The sequence below is a fragment of the Lingula anatina genome, chromosome 4 (assembly GCF_051362555.1).
Source record: "Lingula anatina isolate TDL-2025a chromosome 4, LinAna3.0, whole genome shotgun sequence".
NCBI lineage: Eukaryota > Metazoa > Brachiopoda > Lingulata > Lingulida > Lingulidae > Lingula > Lingula anatina.
This window is the reverse complement of record NC_141770.1, coordinates 21,965,395-21,981,274: the sequence shown is the minus strand read 5'-3', so window position 1 is coordinate 21,981,274 and position 15,880 is coordinate 21,965,395. Positions and strand designations below refer to the sequence as shown.

General features: G+C 36.9%; 3 protein-coding genes across 4 annotated transcripts; all 3 read right to left on the bottom strand.

Annotated features, from left to right (window-relative positions):
- Nucleotides 1-20: 20 nt before the first annotated feature.
- LOC106160522 (uncharacterized) lies at nucleotides 21-3,892 on the bottom strand. Its single transcript, XM_087011785.1, has 7 exons — nucleotides 3,175-3,892; nucleotides 2,675-2,753; nucleotides 1,941-2,133; nucleotides 1,528-1,619; nucleotides 958-1,048; nucleotides 426-707; nucleotides 21-251 (listed from the first exon to the last, which is right to left on the bottom strand). The coding sequence occupies exons 1-7, from the start codon at nucleotides 3,203-3,205 to the stop codon at nucleotides 138-140; spliced, it is 882 nt and encodes a 293-aa protein (XP_086867911.1). The 5' UTR covers nucleotides 3,206-3,892; the 3' UTR covers nucleotides 21-137.
- A 115-nt stretch (nucleotides 3,893-4,007) lies between these two features.
- On the bottom strand, nucleotides 4,008-7,914 carry LOC106160530 (uncharacterized). The gene is made up of 7 exons (XM_013537153.2): nucleotides 7,793-7,914; nucleotides 7,338-7,416; nucleotides 6,691-6,883; nucleotides 6,297-6,388; nucleotides 5,921-6,011; nucleotides 5,239-5,520; nucleotides 4,008-4,657 (listed from the first exon to the last, which is right to left on the bottom strand). Exons 1-7 carry the CDS (start codon nucleotides 7,824-7,826, stop codon nucleotides 4,538-4,540), a joined length of 891 nt encoding a protein of 296 aa, XP_013392607.2. The 5' UTR covers nucleotides 7,827-7,914; the 3' UTR covers nucleotides 4,008-4,537.
- Nucleotides 7,915-10,271: 2,357 nt separating this feature from the next.
- On the bottom strand, nucleotides 10,272-14,712 carry LOC106163710 (uncharacterized). 2 transcript variants are annotated; one of them, XM_087012174.1, is made up of 7 exons: nucleotides 14,614-14,712; nucleotides 13,733-13,811; nucleotides 13,179-13,371; nucleotides 12,842-12,933; nucleotides 11,604-11,694; nucleotides 11,051-11,332; nucleotides 10,272-10,848 (listed from the first exon to the last, which is right to left on the bottom strand). In XM_087012174.1, the coding sequence occupies exons 1-7, from the start codon at nucleotides 14,645-14,647 to the stop codon at nucleotides 10,729-10,731; spliced, it is 891 nt and encodes a 296-aa protein (XP_086868300.1). In that variant the 5' UTR covers nucleotides 14,648-14,712; the 3' UTR covers nucleotides 10,272-10,728. The 2 variants fall into 2 exon arrangements, with proteins under 2 accessions (XP_086868300.1, XP_013396826.2); XM_013541372.2 differs by lacking the exons at nucleotides 13,733-13,811; nucleotides 14,614-14,712 and adding an exon at nucleotides 13,832-14,006.
- Between the last annotated feature and the right edge of the window lie 1,168 nt (nucleotides 14,713-15,880).

Here is a 15,880-nt window from a genome sequence, read left to right as displayed (position 1 = left end):
AAGTGGGGTATCCGTTGGTTAACATATCAACGGGATATATGCATATCTGCAACATGTACGCATGTCCTTCTTTGGGTCATCCAAGTTAGATTTGATTGAATAGGATTTATAGCTTGCATTTCTTCTGGTCCACCAAATTACTTTTCTTGGGATAATATGTCCATGGCAAGCTCCTCCTTGGGCCCTCCAAAGAAGTGTTTTCCGGTCGTATCGGTTTTCACGCCACATTCTTTTATTTTCGCATTTGAAACCTAACCATAAAAATATGTGATAACAAATCCTAGATATTCGCAGCTTTCTGCAAAATGTTTACCCCCTGATAATTTCTGTAAGATCATCAACGAAAATATTTTCTCTCCCAAAAGACAACTAAAATGACAATATTATTTCAAAATATTGGATAAAAATTGCTATCAAGTACCTACCTTCTGTAAAGGTGTGTAGTTGGGATGGTGATGTTTACACACCGGGTCGTTAGAGGCGCGGTTGTAGCATACAAGAAAAGCCCAACGCCTATTTGGGCTGCTGTTTTGGTCACTTCGATGCAGCAGATTACAGTGAAAGAAGAGGGCGTCTCCTGGGTCAAGCTGGACATATGTCAGTGGACAGACTTTCGCCAGTTGGTTTACCCGCTCAAGGTCAGCACAGGCTTGGTCGCCTACTTTCACATGGTCTATGCGTCCAGCTTGGTGGGAACCGGGCAGAATCTATTTTGAATTAAAAATATGGATATATGAGGCCTACTCGTATAACTACATGTTTGTATCCAGCATGCAGGCACAATCATGGGACTTCAGGTAGTTAAAGAAGGGTTATAAATAATATTTAACTAGTTCGCGATTTAATCGACATTTCCATTTGCTAACCACGTATTTCTAAAGTTAAGTTAAAATGTTTTTATGGCACATGTTTAAAAATTGAAACAATTTTGAACTCATGAATCGAAGTTTGCAGAACCTTTAAACATCCATTTGTCTTGTCTGCCCTGTCCACAGCAATCCACACTGTGCCCATATCTGGAAACAGATTACCGTTCAGGTACCAATAACTGGAAAAGACACAACAGTAATGCATGCGATCATTATCAAATGAATACGCTTAATTACCGTGTATGTGAACACACAATATATTTGACTGTTGATAACGGGCGTTTAAGCAATATCCCTTACCGTTCAATTGACTGAAGTAGCCAAGAAAAATGTTTATTGGATTCACCTCGACATTTAACGAATAATAAATGACGAAATGCAAAAGATAAACATATTGGCTGTTACTTCCGAAATCCCTCATGCATTTTCAAATGCAAGGTACACGCATTGCCTCCTCAAATTTTTATTTAAACGGTATCAAATAAAAACAAGTCTTTGCCACTGTAATCACAGTAACAAGCCACCCTGCAGGAACTGTGATTATTCCAACCTAGGACATATGAGAGTATTGCGTCCTAGTTCCAACTTTGGGTGATTCCAATATACAATTTCAGTTATTTCCGTTGACCGTTTGCTGTGAATTAAGGAAATATTTTACCCATAATCCTGGTGCCAGATGTGGGCGCCCCCTGTGAAAGGCTCCTTCATGATGACTTTGGCGTGATAGTGGTACACCTCTCCACCTAGAAGCTAAGTAGAACCGATAGAACATTTTCATATTGTTCCGAGGGGAAATTCTGTAAAATAGTTTTCCTGTTCAATGCAATAAACACTTACAAAACCACTTTCCATTTATCTTTACGATACTAAGAGTAACTGTGTTTTTTAAATGAGATTTTATACGCGACCAGTATGGCAAAAAACGGCCATACTTGGTTCTAACTAACCCTCACGAGGCAGGCAGTCTTAAAAATAACAATTACTCGAAGCACAACAGTCCGTATACATGTATAACACACCAAAGCAAAAGGTACAATAATTCATTCATAATCACACAGAAATTTAGACTACCTTTTCCATGGTGCCGGCGACTTTCTCACTCCTCCCGATAATGCCCGTGATGTCATCCCCAGGATAATTCCACAGCGTAGTCTTAGTTTGCCGTCCTTCCCCGTCATCTCGCCCATAGTTGTGATTGGCCAGGCCTTGGTCCTGTTCAAGGGCGCTCTTCAATGTGGCCAATTCTTCGCCATCTAGTAAATTGCTTATTTAAAAAAATAGCATATGTACATCAAGTTGTCAAGTATACATTTTTATGTCTCCTCCATCTCAGTGTGCCACAAACTTTTATAGTCTCATTCATAGCAAGAAAGAAGGTAACAAGGAATATTGTTTGTTCGTGATTTGGCCAAACCAGGCCGCTTTTATTATATAACCCCTCTATCCTAATCGTTTTAACAATAATAACAATGTAGCAAATTGTTGCCTGTATTAAATGTTATGGCCTTAGGGATAAAAATTATATATCAAATATTCAATGAGACTCATCATCCTAAAAATTATGATGCGATGACTCAGCAAAAGTTATTATTTACCAACAATTTTGCACAAATTTCATTTGTGGGGTTGCAAAGAGGCTTTTATTTATGGCTCTGATTCATGTATATGCCCGTTCAAAAATGTTTATGACACCATCATTAGATCTGCGTAAAGCATTAATTTTCATTATGTACCCCGCTAGTAACAGGAAGAAGGTGTGAAAACGAGCTCGAGGTGTGTGAGAGGAGAGAGAGTGATAACTTTACCGCACTATGATGAAACCGTCCTTGTCAAACTGTGCCTTGACTTCATTTGTAACCATGAAGTTATCTGCAAACTGATAACCTGAAGTTCAGCAAAGCAAACTAAGCTGACTATTTACAGTGTATGCGGCAATCAAATCCGTTAGTTTATAAACATGCTGAAAACGATCCAAAGCACCTATGTGTACGTCTGATGCCAGGAACTTTAATGAGGGTCGTTTCCTAGAAACGTGGACGTTTATTTACCATAATGGCCTAGAACCTAATCAAATTTTGATCCAGAGTTAACCTTTTCGCGGTCTGTCGTACCCCCCCCCCCCCCCCCCCCCCCCCGCCCTCAAAAACATCCCCTGGCTGAAAAGTGATGTCGGGCACGCACGCTGTTCCATGCAGACAATCATGATCATCACCGATTTTCATTTCTTCTTTCTTGATTTGGAATGACAATCACAGCGCATCATATTTAGATATACTTAGCAAAAAGATCGTAAGCTAGAACATACCTAATCCATCGGTTGTTCTATCGGAATCCATTCTTAATCAAATGGCCCCTGTCTATGCTGAGACACCTTATTTCACCTCACCACTGTGCAGTGAAAGCTTGTATGCATCAAAGGGCACGATTAGGAGATAACCCGTAATATTCATGTAGCCCTACATCTAACCTTTAGATTTACTTTACCTATTTCGTATGTTATCGGGCAACAGCTGCTAGGTTCCTTTGCCGTACCCTGTGGTCATAACGGGCCAAGGACACGAAATAAGAGAGAGGGGGCAGATATTACCTTACTTCAACCATTTGTTTCTTAAATTTTGATCATTTTGAAAAGCAAAATTTTTCAAATGTTTTTTTTCCTCAAGATCTAACGGTCAAATGTGCAACATGTTTAAGGCCTACATGTTTGCACTGTAATAATGCAGCCTTACTTAACTGTACAATTGCCCTCCTATATCACTGGCAAGTTCGTAAGCTTTAAATGTTTGATGGGCAGTTGTTTAAGATCCACAATACATGCAAACTGTACTCGTGCTGCCTGTCTTGTTCGTATAGACGTTGACTGGAAGAAAGGTAGAGGCGTTTTGGGTTGACCGTGAGAAAGGTGGCAGAAGATAACCAAAAATATTTCGGAGGGGAGGATTTCTCCCACCCTGCTCTCCCCTCTTAGAAGGTACAAGGATTATGAGAAATTTTCCAGGTACATAATTCGTGGTATGTCTGACCAACTTGGTAGAAAGATTAAAAATATTAATACAATCAATTTACATACTTTTTTGTCAACAGCCCTTTACTTTTTTTTTTATTATAGAATATTCCAATAATCTGTAGGACTACACGGATTATTCTGATTATATTTGAAATTAATTAGTAAATACAAGGTATAAATAAAAACCAAAATGCATTTGATCCGTTATTCAATTGCAAATTATCTACTGTAGTCGCATCATAATGGAAAATGTAAAGTGGACCATTCAGTGTAAGTGTTTTGAATGATGAACAGTCCATGTCCGACATGGAAATCTACAAACCAGGCTTTCCTTTCTAGTAGCATTTGCTTGAGGAATGATCCTGGCCATGAAAACGTTTTTCATTCAGAATATTATTTAGTGCCACATCCCTTAATTTTAACTTTGCTTTTCGACAGCTTGAAAAAATTATTATTTTAGAACCGCACAGTATATACTCATATATACAACTAACACACCTGTTGCACGTAACGACATACGACTGACTTGAAAAAAGCATTGACTATCCTTTGGTGACGTCATAATGTTAAATAGAAAAGAAACGACTTAGTACATATGACAAGAATGTGTCTCATAATTAATTAATGTTTTAATAAAGTCTCCTAATATATTAGCTGTAGTTTAGGCCGTCCTCTCTAGCACTTCTATGGCAAGGTCACGGTCTCTTTTGGGTCCTTGAAAAAATATCTTTCCTTCGGTGGATGTTTTAGTGCCACACTCCTTTATTCTGTTATTCGGCACCTTGAAAAAAGTTACAATATGTTATTATGATTTGAAATGTCACACCAATTGCTAACATTTTGCAATAAACAGATCAGTTGAGGTCACACAAAAGTTGCCTGAAGGAGTGAAAATGCCTATAGATATAAAGGGAGAAAAGGGCGATTTCACATTTTACCAATGCTCATTTGAAATCGCCCAAAATGATTCCGTTATTGCCAGTTTAAGTAAAATAGATGATTCGTCATACAAATGTATGCAAATGTATACATTTATGCGCACGAATGCTTAATGAATGATAGTAAAATAGATGCAATTAAGGGTCTATACAGCTATCTTCATCCTGAAATAATGTGCAGTATTTCGCAAAATAAATAATTGCGAGAAAAATACTATAACAGGGGCGGATCCAGAGATATTTTCTGACAGTCTTACAAATTATCTTTGTTGATACATCCTCCATTTTTTGACCGTCTTCCTACAGAAAAAAGAGGTACTCATCTATGTAAACTTAGGAATTTGACCGTCTTCCGGAAGACCCAGAAAACCGCCTAATTCCGCCCCTGTATAACTATAAGAATAATTGACAGAATAATGCCCACCTTAATCAGGGGCGTGTAGTTAGGATGGTGATGTTTATACACTGGGTCATTGGATGCACGGTTATAGCAGACAAGGTAAGCCCAACGGCGGTTCTGGCTGTGATTCTGGTCACTTCGATGGAGTAGGTTGCAGTGGAAAAACAGAGCGTCTCCAGGGTCAAGCTGGACGTATGTCAAGGGGCAGAGTTTGGCCAGGAGCTCTACGCGTTCCGGGTCAGCCCCTGCTTGGTCACCGACTTTAACGTGGTCTATTCGTCCAGCTCGATGGGAGCCTGGCAGTATCTGAATGCATGGGAAATTGCGACGATAAGTCTTTTCAATGTATAGGCTACGATGGTGGACACATGGTCAACTGGTAGAAATGGGTTGACAATGTATTTTTCCTACTTGCCTTTGGTTAGTGGACATCAAAATACAGCTTCTTTACACAAAAAAGAGAAACTGGTCGTGTCCTCTAAATATGTTCAAGAAATGAAAATGCAACAATGTTTTCTACAAAATGCAAGTGAAAACAGGTTTTTTTTTATGGACTGCACAGACACCATCAATGTTCCATGTACCAGTACATGTATTTTGCTTGCTCTCTATACATATTGTACAGAAATGATCATAAGCACCAATACCCACCTCCAGGTATTTTATGGATGTTGGCTATATCTATTTATAGCACGTGTTTCATTACCTGTAGACATCCATTTGTCTTGTCTGCCCCGTCCACTGCAATCCACACTGTGCCCATGTCTGGAAACAGGTTGCCGTTCAGGTACCAATAACTGGAAAATAGATATCACCGAACTTCAAAAGTCTTTTCGCAATACTCATCTTTTGTAATGATATGACATTTTACTGGTACTCTATACCAAATGGAACCTAAATTATTGACTCAACAGCTTTTCCTCAAAAAAAAAAAAAAAGTCATAGGTCAGACAGATTTTAAAATGTGAACAACCAGCTATAAACTTCCTTGTAATATGTAAATGGACTTTGGGTTGTTTAACATACTTCATATACTTTGACAACTTCAAGAATAAAAAAAATGGTTAGATAGGATATTTTACCCGTAATCCTGGTGCCATATAAACGCACCCCCTGTGAATGGTTCTTTCATAACGACTTTGGCGTGATATTGATATACTTCTCCCCCTAAAAGCTGGAATAAGGAGTCTAACATTAAACACACTTTGCTAGATTGCCTACCGCAGAGACAAAGGTAATTGTTTATAAGCTTGATATATAGCACCTATTTTTATTAAGTTAGTGTCAGGACCTTAAATGACAGGGACTTTTACTGAATCCAGTCTAGTTTTAATATGGCCCTTTACTCATGAATTTTGCTTAAATATAAGTTTTGTAAATAATAAATCAGACTTACAGGGATTCGCAAAACCAAATCATACCTTTTACAGGAAAGAAAAATAAATATTAATGACAGTCAACAAAGGACCGATATACCTTTTCCATGGTACCAGCAGCTTTCTCACTCCTTCCAATCATACCAGTGATATCATCTCCAGGGTGACTCCAGTTGACTGTTTTTGTTTGGCGGCCTTGGCCGTCGTCTCGAGCATAGTGATAGTCTTCTAGAGCTCTGTCTTGCTCCAGGGCCGTTCTCAAGTTGGTGACCTCCTCGGCGTCCAAAAACTTTCTAGAAATAAAAATTATAAGAAGGGTCGACTATAGCACAACCACCGTTCAATTGAAACGGCATCATATTTGGCAAACGAAGCGGTAAAAAATGGACAGCAGAGCTTAAATATTAAGATATCCACTTATTATTTCGCTTATCAAAGTACAGTATTTAGGTAGGGGAATAGGCTTATAAACATGCAATTCGAACTGTGAAATCCACACTTTTTAAAATACCGTTTGTGTATTGTCAAACGTGCTTCAGCTTAAAATTAAAATCCAATTAAAATCCAATTAAAATTTTCTGTCGTGAGTTTCGATGCTTATATCCTCTATAAGCTCTTCCGGCGCCCCCTACTCGATAGGTATTTCACTTTAACCTGTAACCCCTGATGCTGGCCTTAGCTAACACAGGGAATCTAGTGAAGTTTGTAAACAAGAGTGTACGGGTTTGAAAGTATTTATTGCCTTACCGCAATATAATGAAACCGTCCCTGTCAAACTGCTCTTTCACTTCGTCAGTAACGATAAAGTTATCTGTATACTGGTAGCCTAAAATTTAGAACACATGCCTTTTGATGAGATACTAGTGAACACAAAATAATGAATATAATCAAATGTTGTTGACTTATCTTCATAACACGACCTCACACATTCAAACGAGCCACTCTCTTTCCCCTCTCTCTCTCTCTCACATAGGCAAACACACACAAACCCACACACACATACTTAATATATAACTCACCTAATATATGAGCGTACAGTTTTGGACATCTGTACCTGGGTTAGGTGAACGACCGTAGACCAGAGCAAACAACAATCAGAGGATTAAAAGCGCGGCAGACACGACCCACGACCTACAACCGGCTTTGCAGTTACTTAAGATGCTCTATATACTGACAGATTATCTCTATAAAACACAATTTACCTGTACCGTCAGTCGTTCGCACGAATTCTCCCATTCTTTGAATCACGTACCACAACAACCAACTGCCTGTCAGTTTATCGCCTTTCCTTGTTGTACATGATTTGGCTGACACACTGACCTAGGTGAAGGTTACAGTTGGAGGTCTGTTACAACAACGCTTTTTTTTTATCATCACGCGCTAGCCTGGGTCAGGTATAATAATATAATGCCATTTACTTGTGTATCATGTTACACGGGTTCTGATTTTTTTAACATCTTTGCTATCATAATGTACAAGTAGCCCGCTGCGTAAATACAAGAAGCTTGAAAAATAAAATGAACAAAATGAACAGAAGACATAAAATCTTCTGACAAAAGCACCGTTTAAATACGGTGCTTTTGTCAGTTTGACAAACTCAATAACTCGTTTGCGGTTTTTATGTACAGTTGTATATTAATTTCTATCAACTTACCACCATATGCTTAGACAGAGGTAAGACTTGGTAAGACTTGTGTTATGAAGGTGTGTTTTCCTTTTCCATTTTATCAGAAATTATATATACACTGTTCACCTGTATCGATAATAGTTTTGTATGCACCGTTTATTGAAATAGGCGTGTAAAATATGTGTACACGTGTGTGTGTGTGTGTGCGTGCCTGCCTGCGTCCGTGTGTGTGTGTGTGTGTGTGTTCATGATCATCTTAATTACATCGTATTCATCAAAAAATTCGTTACGAGAATTAATTATAACATAAATTGTGGCATCGTTTATTATGATCAACGGTTTAATAAAATCTAAATGGTTGCACAAATGCACTAGCTGAGACTTTGGCTTATTGCTTTCTATGGGATTGAATCAATTTTGCTATAAAGAAAATTCAATTTCATAACAGCAATACCTGAAGGGGTTAATAAGCGGAAAGCTCAGATAGCGTATTTACTTTAATGTTATGTCAAAAACAGTTTGTCGCGATAAAGGATGTCGCAATTGACTTAACTATGAGTGAAGAGGAGGGTCCAATTATGTCAAACAAACTTATGTGGTTATTTGTTCCCCACTATAACTCTGGTGTTAATTGTCTAATCTAATGAAGTCAGGTCATTAGCGAAACCCTGCGTCAACAGAGAATGTTCTACCTGCTGTACAGGTTGCCCTCGTGAAAGCATCGAGAACAAAAACATTTTCTTGAAACATAATCAGTTCACGTGCTCATTGCTTCATAATAAATTCTCCGAGGAATAAACTTATAATAAACTCAACTTGGCATTTTAAAGTGCATAAGCAATAGAAAATCAAACAAATTCAGCTTAAATTAGAAGCGAAATATTTAATGAAGCAAGTATAATGAAACAAAAAAAGGACTCAGAGAAAAATAAAAAAGAAAAGAGCAAAATATCACAAGGGCTGCAGGTATAGTGTATTCCTTAACGTTTCATAAAATAATTAGAACAAGAAAAGTTATGTGGTGCTTTGCTAAAATACAATACACTTTCAAAGAAAATCAGAATATACATGTATATTTCAATCGGCCATCTTACATGTTACTCTCTGCCCACAGAGTGCGCTAGTAGTCTGATACAAAATTATTGTATCGCTGACACTTTAATTTTGTATGCTGTTTTAGAAGCCCCTGATATCAGTGGCTTCATACAGGTATATTTAGAGTGTAGAAGTTTACTGTATGAAATAAAGCAATGACTGTTTTGCAAGTAGATAGATGATCATTGCTGTTTATTGATCAGGGCCCGGTTTCATAAACGTCGTTTAGCACTAACCAATGGTTAATTCTAAACGGTTGGTTAAATTTATAGTTTAAATTCCTTAAACGCCGGATAAATATAGCAAACCTGCTGCGGTTTGCCAGAAATCCTCGGAGATATATACCTTTTAGACTGAAAAGAGACAGAAATTTCAATAGAAATTTATTTGATTTTGATGGAGCAACTGAGCAAGAACTCATTGAAAGATTTACATTCAGTAGAAATTCGATACTGTATTTAGAAAACTTACTTCAAAACCAACCAGCTCCAGAGACGGAAAGGAATAATTCTTTCAAGAAAACTAGTTTCATTTTGAATGTTTTTATGATATTATTATTATTTATTTATTATTTTTATTATTTTTATTATTATTTATTTATTTATTTATTATTATTATTATTTTTTTTTTTTTTTGAAAATAAGTACATAAACATACTTTGGCAATCTCAATCATCTAAATCATTCTAAACCATCTCTTTGTCTTCTCAGATATTGTTGACATTGCCAAAGTACATTGAAGAATAGCAGACAAAACAAATGAACAATGGATTAATTATGGGTATTTTATTTTGTTTATAGAAACCCATTGCATTCTGGGTAATTTTATTTCCAAATATGGTCTGGATAAGCTGTTCAAAGCAACTAAACACTGGTTTAAAAAAAATTAAACGTCCGTTAACTTACCGGCTGTAAAACACAATTTTAAACGCCGTTAACCAGTGTTTGGAGAATTTATCCACTGGTTAGTGATAAGCGTCCTTTATAAAACCAGGCCCAGGAGTTTTTTTCCCAACTATGATGCACAAGCCCTTAGATCAAAACATTTACCAGAGGTTCAGAGTTCCAGGTTGGGACAAGGAAGGGGTGTTACTCACGGGAATATCAGGTTTACTTCTTATAAAAAAAGGATGGATTTTACAAAAATAGTTACGTGTGTATCACAGTGTATGTATTAATCCTCTGTAAAATGTTGGTACCACGCTCTCAGACCGTCATGAGAAAATTATTATTTGAGGTTATCTTTCTGATCTTAACCGTCAGATATATTACTGATATGTGATAAAAAAGATTCAAAACAAAAAAGTATTTTCCATCATAACGTTAATAGAATGAAAACAATTTAATTTAGTAATATGGTAACCTTGCGTCTCATAATTAATCGATGTCTGAATAAAGTCTCAGAATATACTGTAGTTTAAGCCTTTCTTTCTAGCACTTCTATAGCAGGGTCACGCTCTCTTTTCGGTCCTTGAAAAAATAGTTTTCCTTCGGTTGGTTCTCTAGTGCCACATTCCTTAATTCTGCTATTCTGTACCTTGATGTAAGAAATATCAATATGTTATTATGAAATAAAATGGCACACCAACTGCTAATATTTTGTAATGGACCCGTTATCTATTCAGCTATGTTCATCTTGAAATGCGGTGTATTATGCAAAATAAACAAACAAATATAAACATGAATTAGAATAGAAGCAAAAATGAAACTATGATAATATTTGACTGCATTATGCCTACCTTAATCAGGGGCGTGTAGTTAGGATAGTGATGTTTATACACTGGGTCATTGGATGCACGGTTATAGCAAACAAGGTAAGCCCAGCGCCGGTTCTGGCTGTGATTCTGGTCACTTCGATGGACCAGATTACAGTGAAATATCACAGCGTCTCCAGGGTCAAGCTGGACGTAGGTCAAGGGACAAACTTTGGCCAGGAACTCTACGCGTTCCGGTTCAGCCCCTGCTTGGTCACCAACTTTCACGTGCTCTATTCGACCAGCTCGATGGGAACCTGGCAGTATCTGCATGCATGGAAAAATTGCGGTAATAAGTCACCTAAATATATACGGCAAATGAATATGCAATATGGTTGTCACATATGTGTTCTACATATTTTTACTTAAGAAGGAGTAACCAATGGTTCCTTTACGGACTGAAGAGACATCATCATTAATTTATGCTTTTAAATAATTCTTTGTACACTTTGTACAGATATGAACATTGACATCAACATTCACCTCAATGGATTCTGTGAAAGTTAAAGATGTCTATTTACAAGACATGTTTCATTACCTGTAGACACCCGTTTGTCCTGTCTGCTCTGTCCACTGCAATCCACACTGTGGCCATGTCTGGAAACAGGTTGCCGTAAACGTACCAATAACTGGAAAATAACAGTAATCACAAATGCAGTAAATAACCAGCAGTATAAAGAAAATATGAGAATTTACTCTTGACATTTTGATTAGAAGCGCAAAGAAGACCAAATGCATTTTCTAAATTTTGTTTTGACATGATATTTACAAAAATGGCACTGTGCACCAACTCAGCAGCTTGTTCATATACGCTGTGGCGCTATGCATGAGCAGAGAGAACTAAGTTGCGGTCTCATCTTTTCTTGTCTTTTCTCGTCTTTTTTTTTTTTTTTTTTTTTTTTTTTTTTTTTTTTTTTTTTTTTTTTTTTTTTGTAACGTGAAAACAACCCTTGAGACATGTTGTTTACAATAAGTTTTCAGCTGTCATTTACTTGTTTATCTTGTTACACGTGCCCTCAGTTTCCTAGTATCGATGCTATAATGTTGTAAAAGTGGTGCGTTGCGTGAATACAAGGCTATTGAAATATAAAATGTTGGGACAGAAAACATGTGCCGGTATCGTACATCATTGTGTACGAACGGCGCCTTTGCAACGAATGGTAGTTCGCTAGGAACCGTACTCCGTTCAACATTACTTTGTACAGGTGACATTCGCCCCATATACGACTCCCTCCCTGCAAAAATTTGTCTCATTTATACTTACGGTTCTCAATCTATTCTAGAATATTTGGTGTATGTTTTACAGTTCTATTGTTGTTCAGTAACGAATGTAACAGTTCGAAAACTGTTTTTGGGAAGTCCTTCAGAATGTCCTAGAACAGATTAAGAACATTTTTCATTAAAAGAGAAAAACATTAGGTTCTAGGACAGATTTAAAACCGCAAGTGGGCGTTAAATTAGACAAATCTTCGCAGGGGCCCAGTACACCGACTAACCCTAACGTGTATTAATCATAATATGACCCTGGACTTCGGTTCCTATATGTAGAACTACCATTCCTGTCACACAGGCTCTCCTCCTCTTTATTATGGTAACGTGAACGCAGGTGTTGCAGTATATAAAATGTCTTTTTCAGACTTGTCAGAGTTTGTTATTCTAAACGGGCTGCACACTCTTCACTTTTACTTCGACAACTTCCTGAATCATACATTGAACGATAGCGCATGCAGTGAACATGTGAAAATAATGTAAAAAGAGCTGTCCTGTGAAATTTACCCGTAATCCTGGTGCCATACAAACGCACCACCTGTGAATGGTTCTTTCATGATGACTTTGGCGTGATATTGATATACCTCTCCCCCTAAAAGCTAGAATTAAGGATTGGAAAATTTTATTTTACTCGTTTGCTTACTGTAGAGACAAAACTTTAATTTATAGGTTAAAAATACTCGGCATATTCCCACAGAGATGTATATAGGCCTATAATCACTATCTTAACTGAACGCTGAAGCCAGTCTAAATATTTTTTCACAAAAGTGTTCGCATGAATTAAAACAATTTGTGAAGTTAAATTACATTATATGAGGCCTACATGTACATGTACTGTAGCTACCTTTTCCATGGTACCGACAGCTTTCTCACTCCTCCCTATCATCCCGGTTATGTCATCCACAGGGTGATTCCAGTTGGCCGTTTTGGCCTGATATCCATCCCCATCGTCCCTGGTATAGTAATTGTCCTCCAGGGTCTTGTCTTGCTCCAGGGCCTTTCTCAAGTTAGTCACCTCTTCTGTGTCCAAAAACTTCCTAAACGCAAAGATATTAGAGGGTTGGAAAAAAGGTTGAAGTGATGCCTGAATGTCAATGTCTTCCAAGATCAGACGCAAATGTGTCTTTTTTTTTTTTTTCGTGACTGGCTAAAAAATCTCGGCGATTACGTCATCGGTCGATGCATATTTCTGCTATTATTGAGTTTTATCAAACTTCACATTGCCGGATATAAGATCACATTCTGTGCTTATCTTATAATAACTCCTTTCATGTGGGTGTTAATTAATCGGTTTTGATTAGACAATATTGGATATTTATTCCGTTTCATATTTACGGAGGCACACTTGTTAATCTTGCAAAAAGGGGAGCAAAGTTTTGAAACAGCTTACTGCCTTACCGCAATATAATGAAACCATCCCTGTAAAACTGCTCTTTCAATTCGTCAGTAACGGCAAAGTTATCTCTATATTGGAAGCCTTAAATTTAAAATACATACCTTTCAGTGATACACATTTACTAACACAACATCATACATGGAAATCACAATGGATAGTGGACTTATCCTCACGACACCATCACAATAAATAGGCCATTCTGTTCATCCAAAGACACACGCGACACTACAGTCTCCCTTTTTTCTCTCTCGCTAACAAAGACACGCGCCTATGATAATAGATTAAAATAAGCAGTCTGCATACAGTTGCCGATAATTGTACCTAGGCAACCTATAAGTGGTTTAAATACACGTCAGTCATAACGTAATATATTAATATACTCATATATAAACAACGAAGGGCACCTGCTAAGGTGAGGCGTGTGGTGACCCCATTTCGAATAGAAATTCGATATGAAAAATTAGCTATTGCGGAAAGAACCTGTCCATTATATGTGAATCTAAGTGTATGTAGGACGAGGTCCACTTCTCAGTTAACTATCCTTTTTTATTGGTAAACGCGTTGAACTTTTAATATTGCTAGATGTTTTAACAACAATTTTTATCTTTTAAATGATCAGAACAAGTTTTTATTTGTGACTAGTAATGATGACACGATTTCTTTAGTTGCTAAACCTGCCGCCGATTTTTAGAATTAACGATTTTATGTATAAATAATGCTTTAACGTATATCTTAAATGATATTCAATCTCTCGTAGCTCTATATAAAACAGCCATATTTTACTGCTTCTAATTTTTTATTTCTTTTTATATAGGTGAGACTAAAATAAAATATCTCGAATCTTTATATTGGCAGATCACTATCACTTAAAAACACAATTTACCTGTCCCGTCAGTCGTCCTTATGGATTCTCCCATCCTGTTACTCGTGTACCACTGCAAGCAACTGTGTGAAAGTTAACCACCGTTCCTTGTATTAAATGACTTGACTACATATCAACTGACATAGTTATAATGTACAGATGGAGATCTAGCTGTTGTGGTAGTGTTTTTATCATGTTGTTTACAATATATTTTCAATTGGCATTTACTTGTATATCGTGTTTATCACGGGCCCTCAGTTTCCTAACATCGCTGCCATCATAATGTAGAAGTAGTGTGTTGCGTGAATACAAGATTGAAAAATAAAATGTCAGAACAGAAAACTTGATCTGCTGGCAATGTACGTAATTGTGTAAAAACGATGCATTTGTCAGTTTGACAAACTTAACAACACTTTTGCGGTTATGTCTAAAGTTGAGGCTAATTTTGATCAGCCACCAGGCTTGTGTATAGACATACAGTGTACTGTAGGACCTGGCTATCGAGACGCGTACTTTCATTTTACATAATATCAGAAACTTTAATAAAAAGAATGCACCTGTATCGATTCTAGGTTTATAGAAATGTGTGTGTGTGTGTGTGTGTGTGTGTGTGTGTGTTCTTATCTTAATTGTATACATTAAAAGATTCGTTACAAGATTTAATTATGACATAAATCGTGGCATTTTTATTAGTGTTTGGAACATTTATATATATTAAACATGTAAATGATTGCATAAATACACTAGCTGAGCCTTTTACTTATTTCCTTCGTCGGGGAAATTGTGGCGTTTTTATTATGATAAAGTGTTTTATACAATATACATGTAAATGATTGCATAAATACATAAGCTGAGCCTATTAATAACTTCCGTAATTGTCAGCTAAAAAAGAAGGGCAGGCAATAAAATTAGTCCATAAAGGTAATGCATTATACAAAACAATATAAAGGTCACATGAATGTTAAAGAGTTGATAGTAAAATGGACGTCAAGGGTCTATTAGGCTAAGTTCCATTTAAAATGTGGTGTATTATGCAAATGTAACGAACAAATATAAAAATGATAAAAACAGGAGATAAATCAACGTAACTATGATAATATTGGAATGTATTATACCCACCTTAATCAGGGGCGTGTAGTTGGGATAGTGATGTTTATACACTGGGACATTGGATGCACGGATATAGCAGACAAGATAAGCACAACGGAGACAAATGAGAGATAAATGAACGTAACTATGATAATATTGGAATGTATTATACCCACCTTAATCAGGGGCGTGTAGTTGG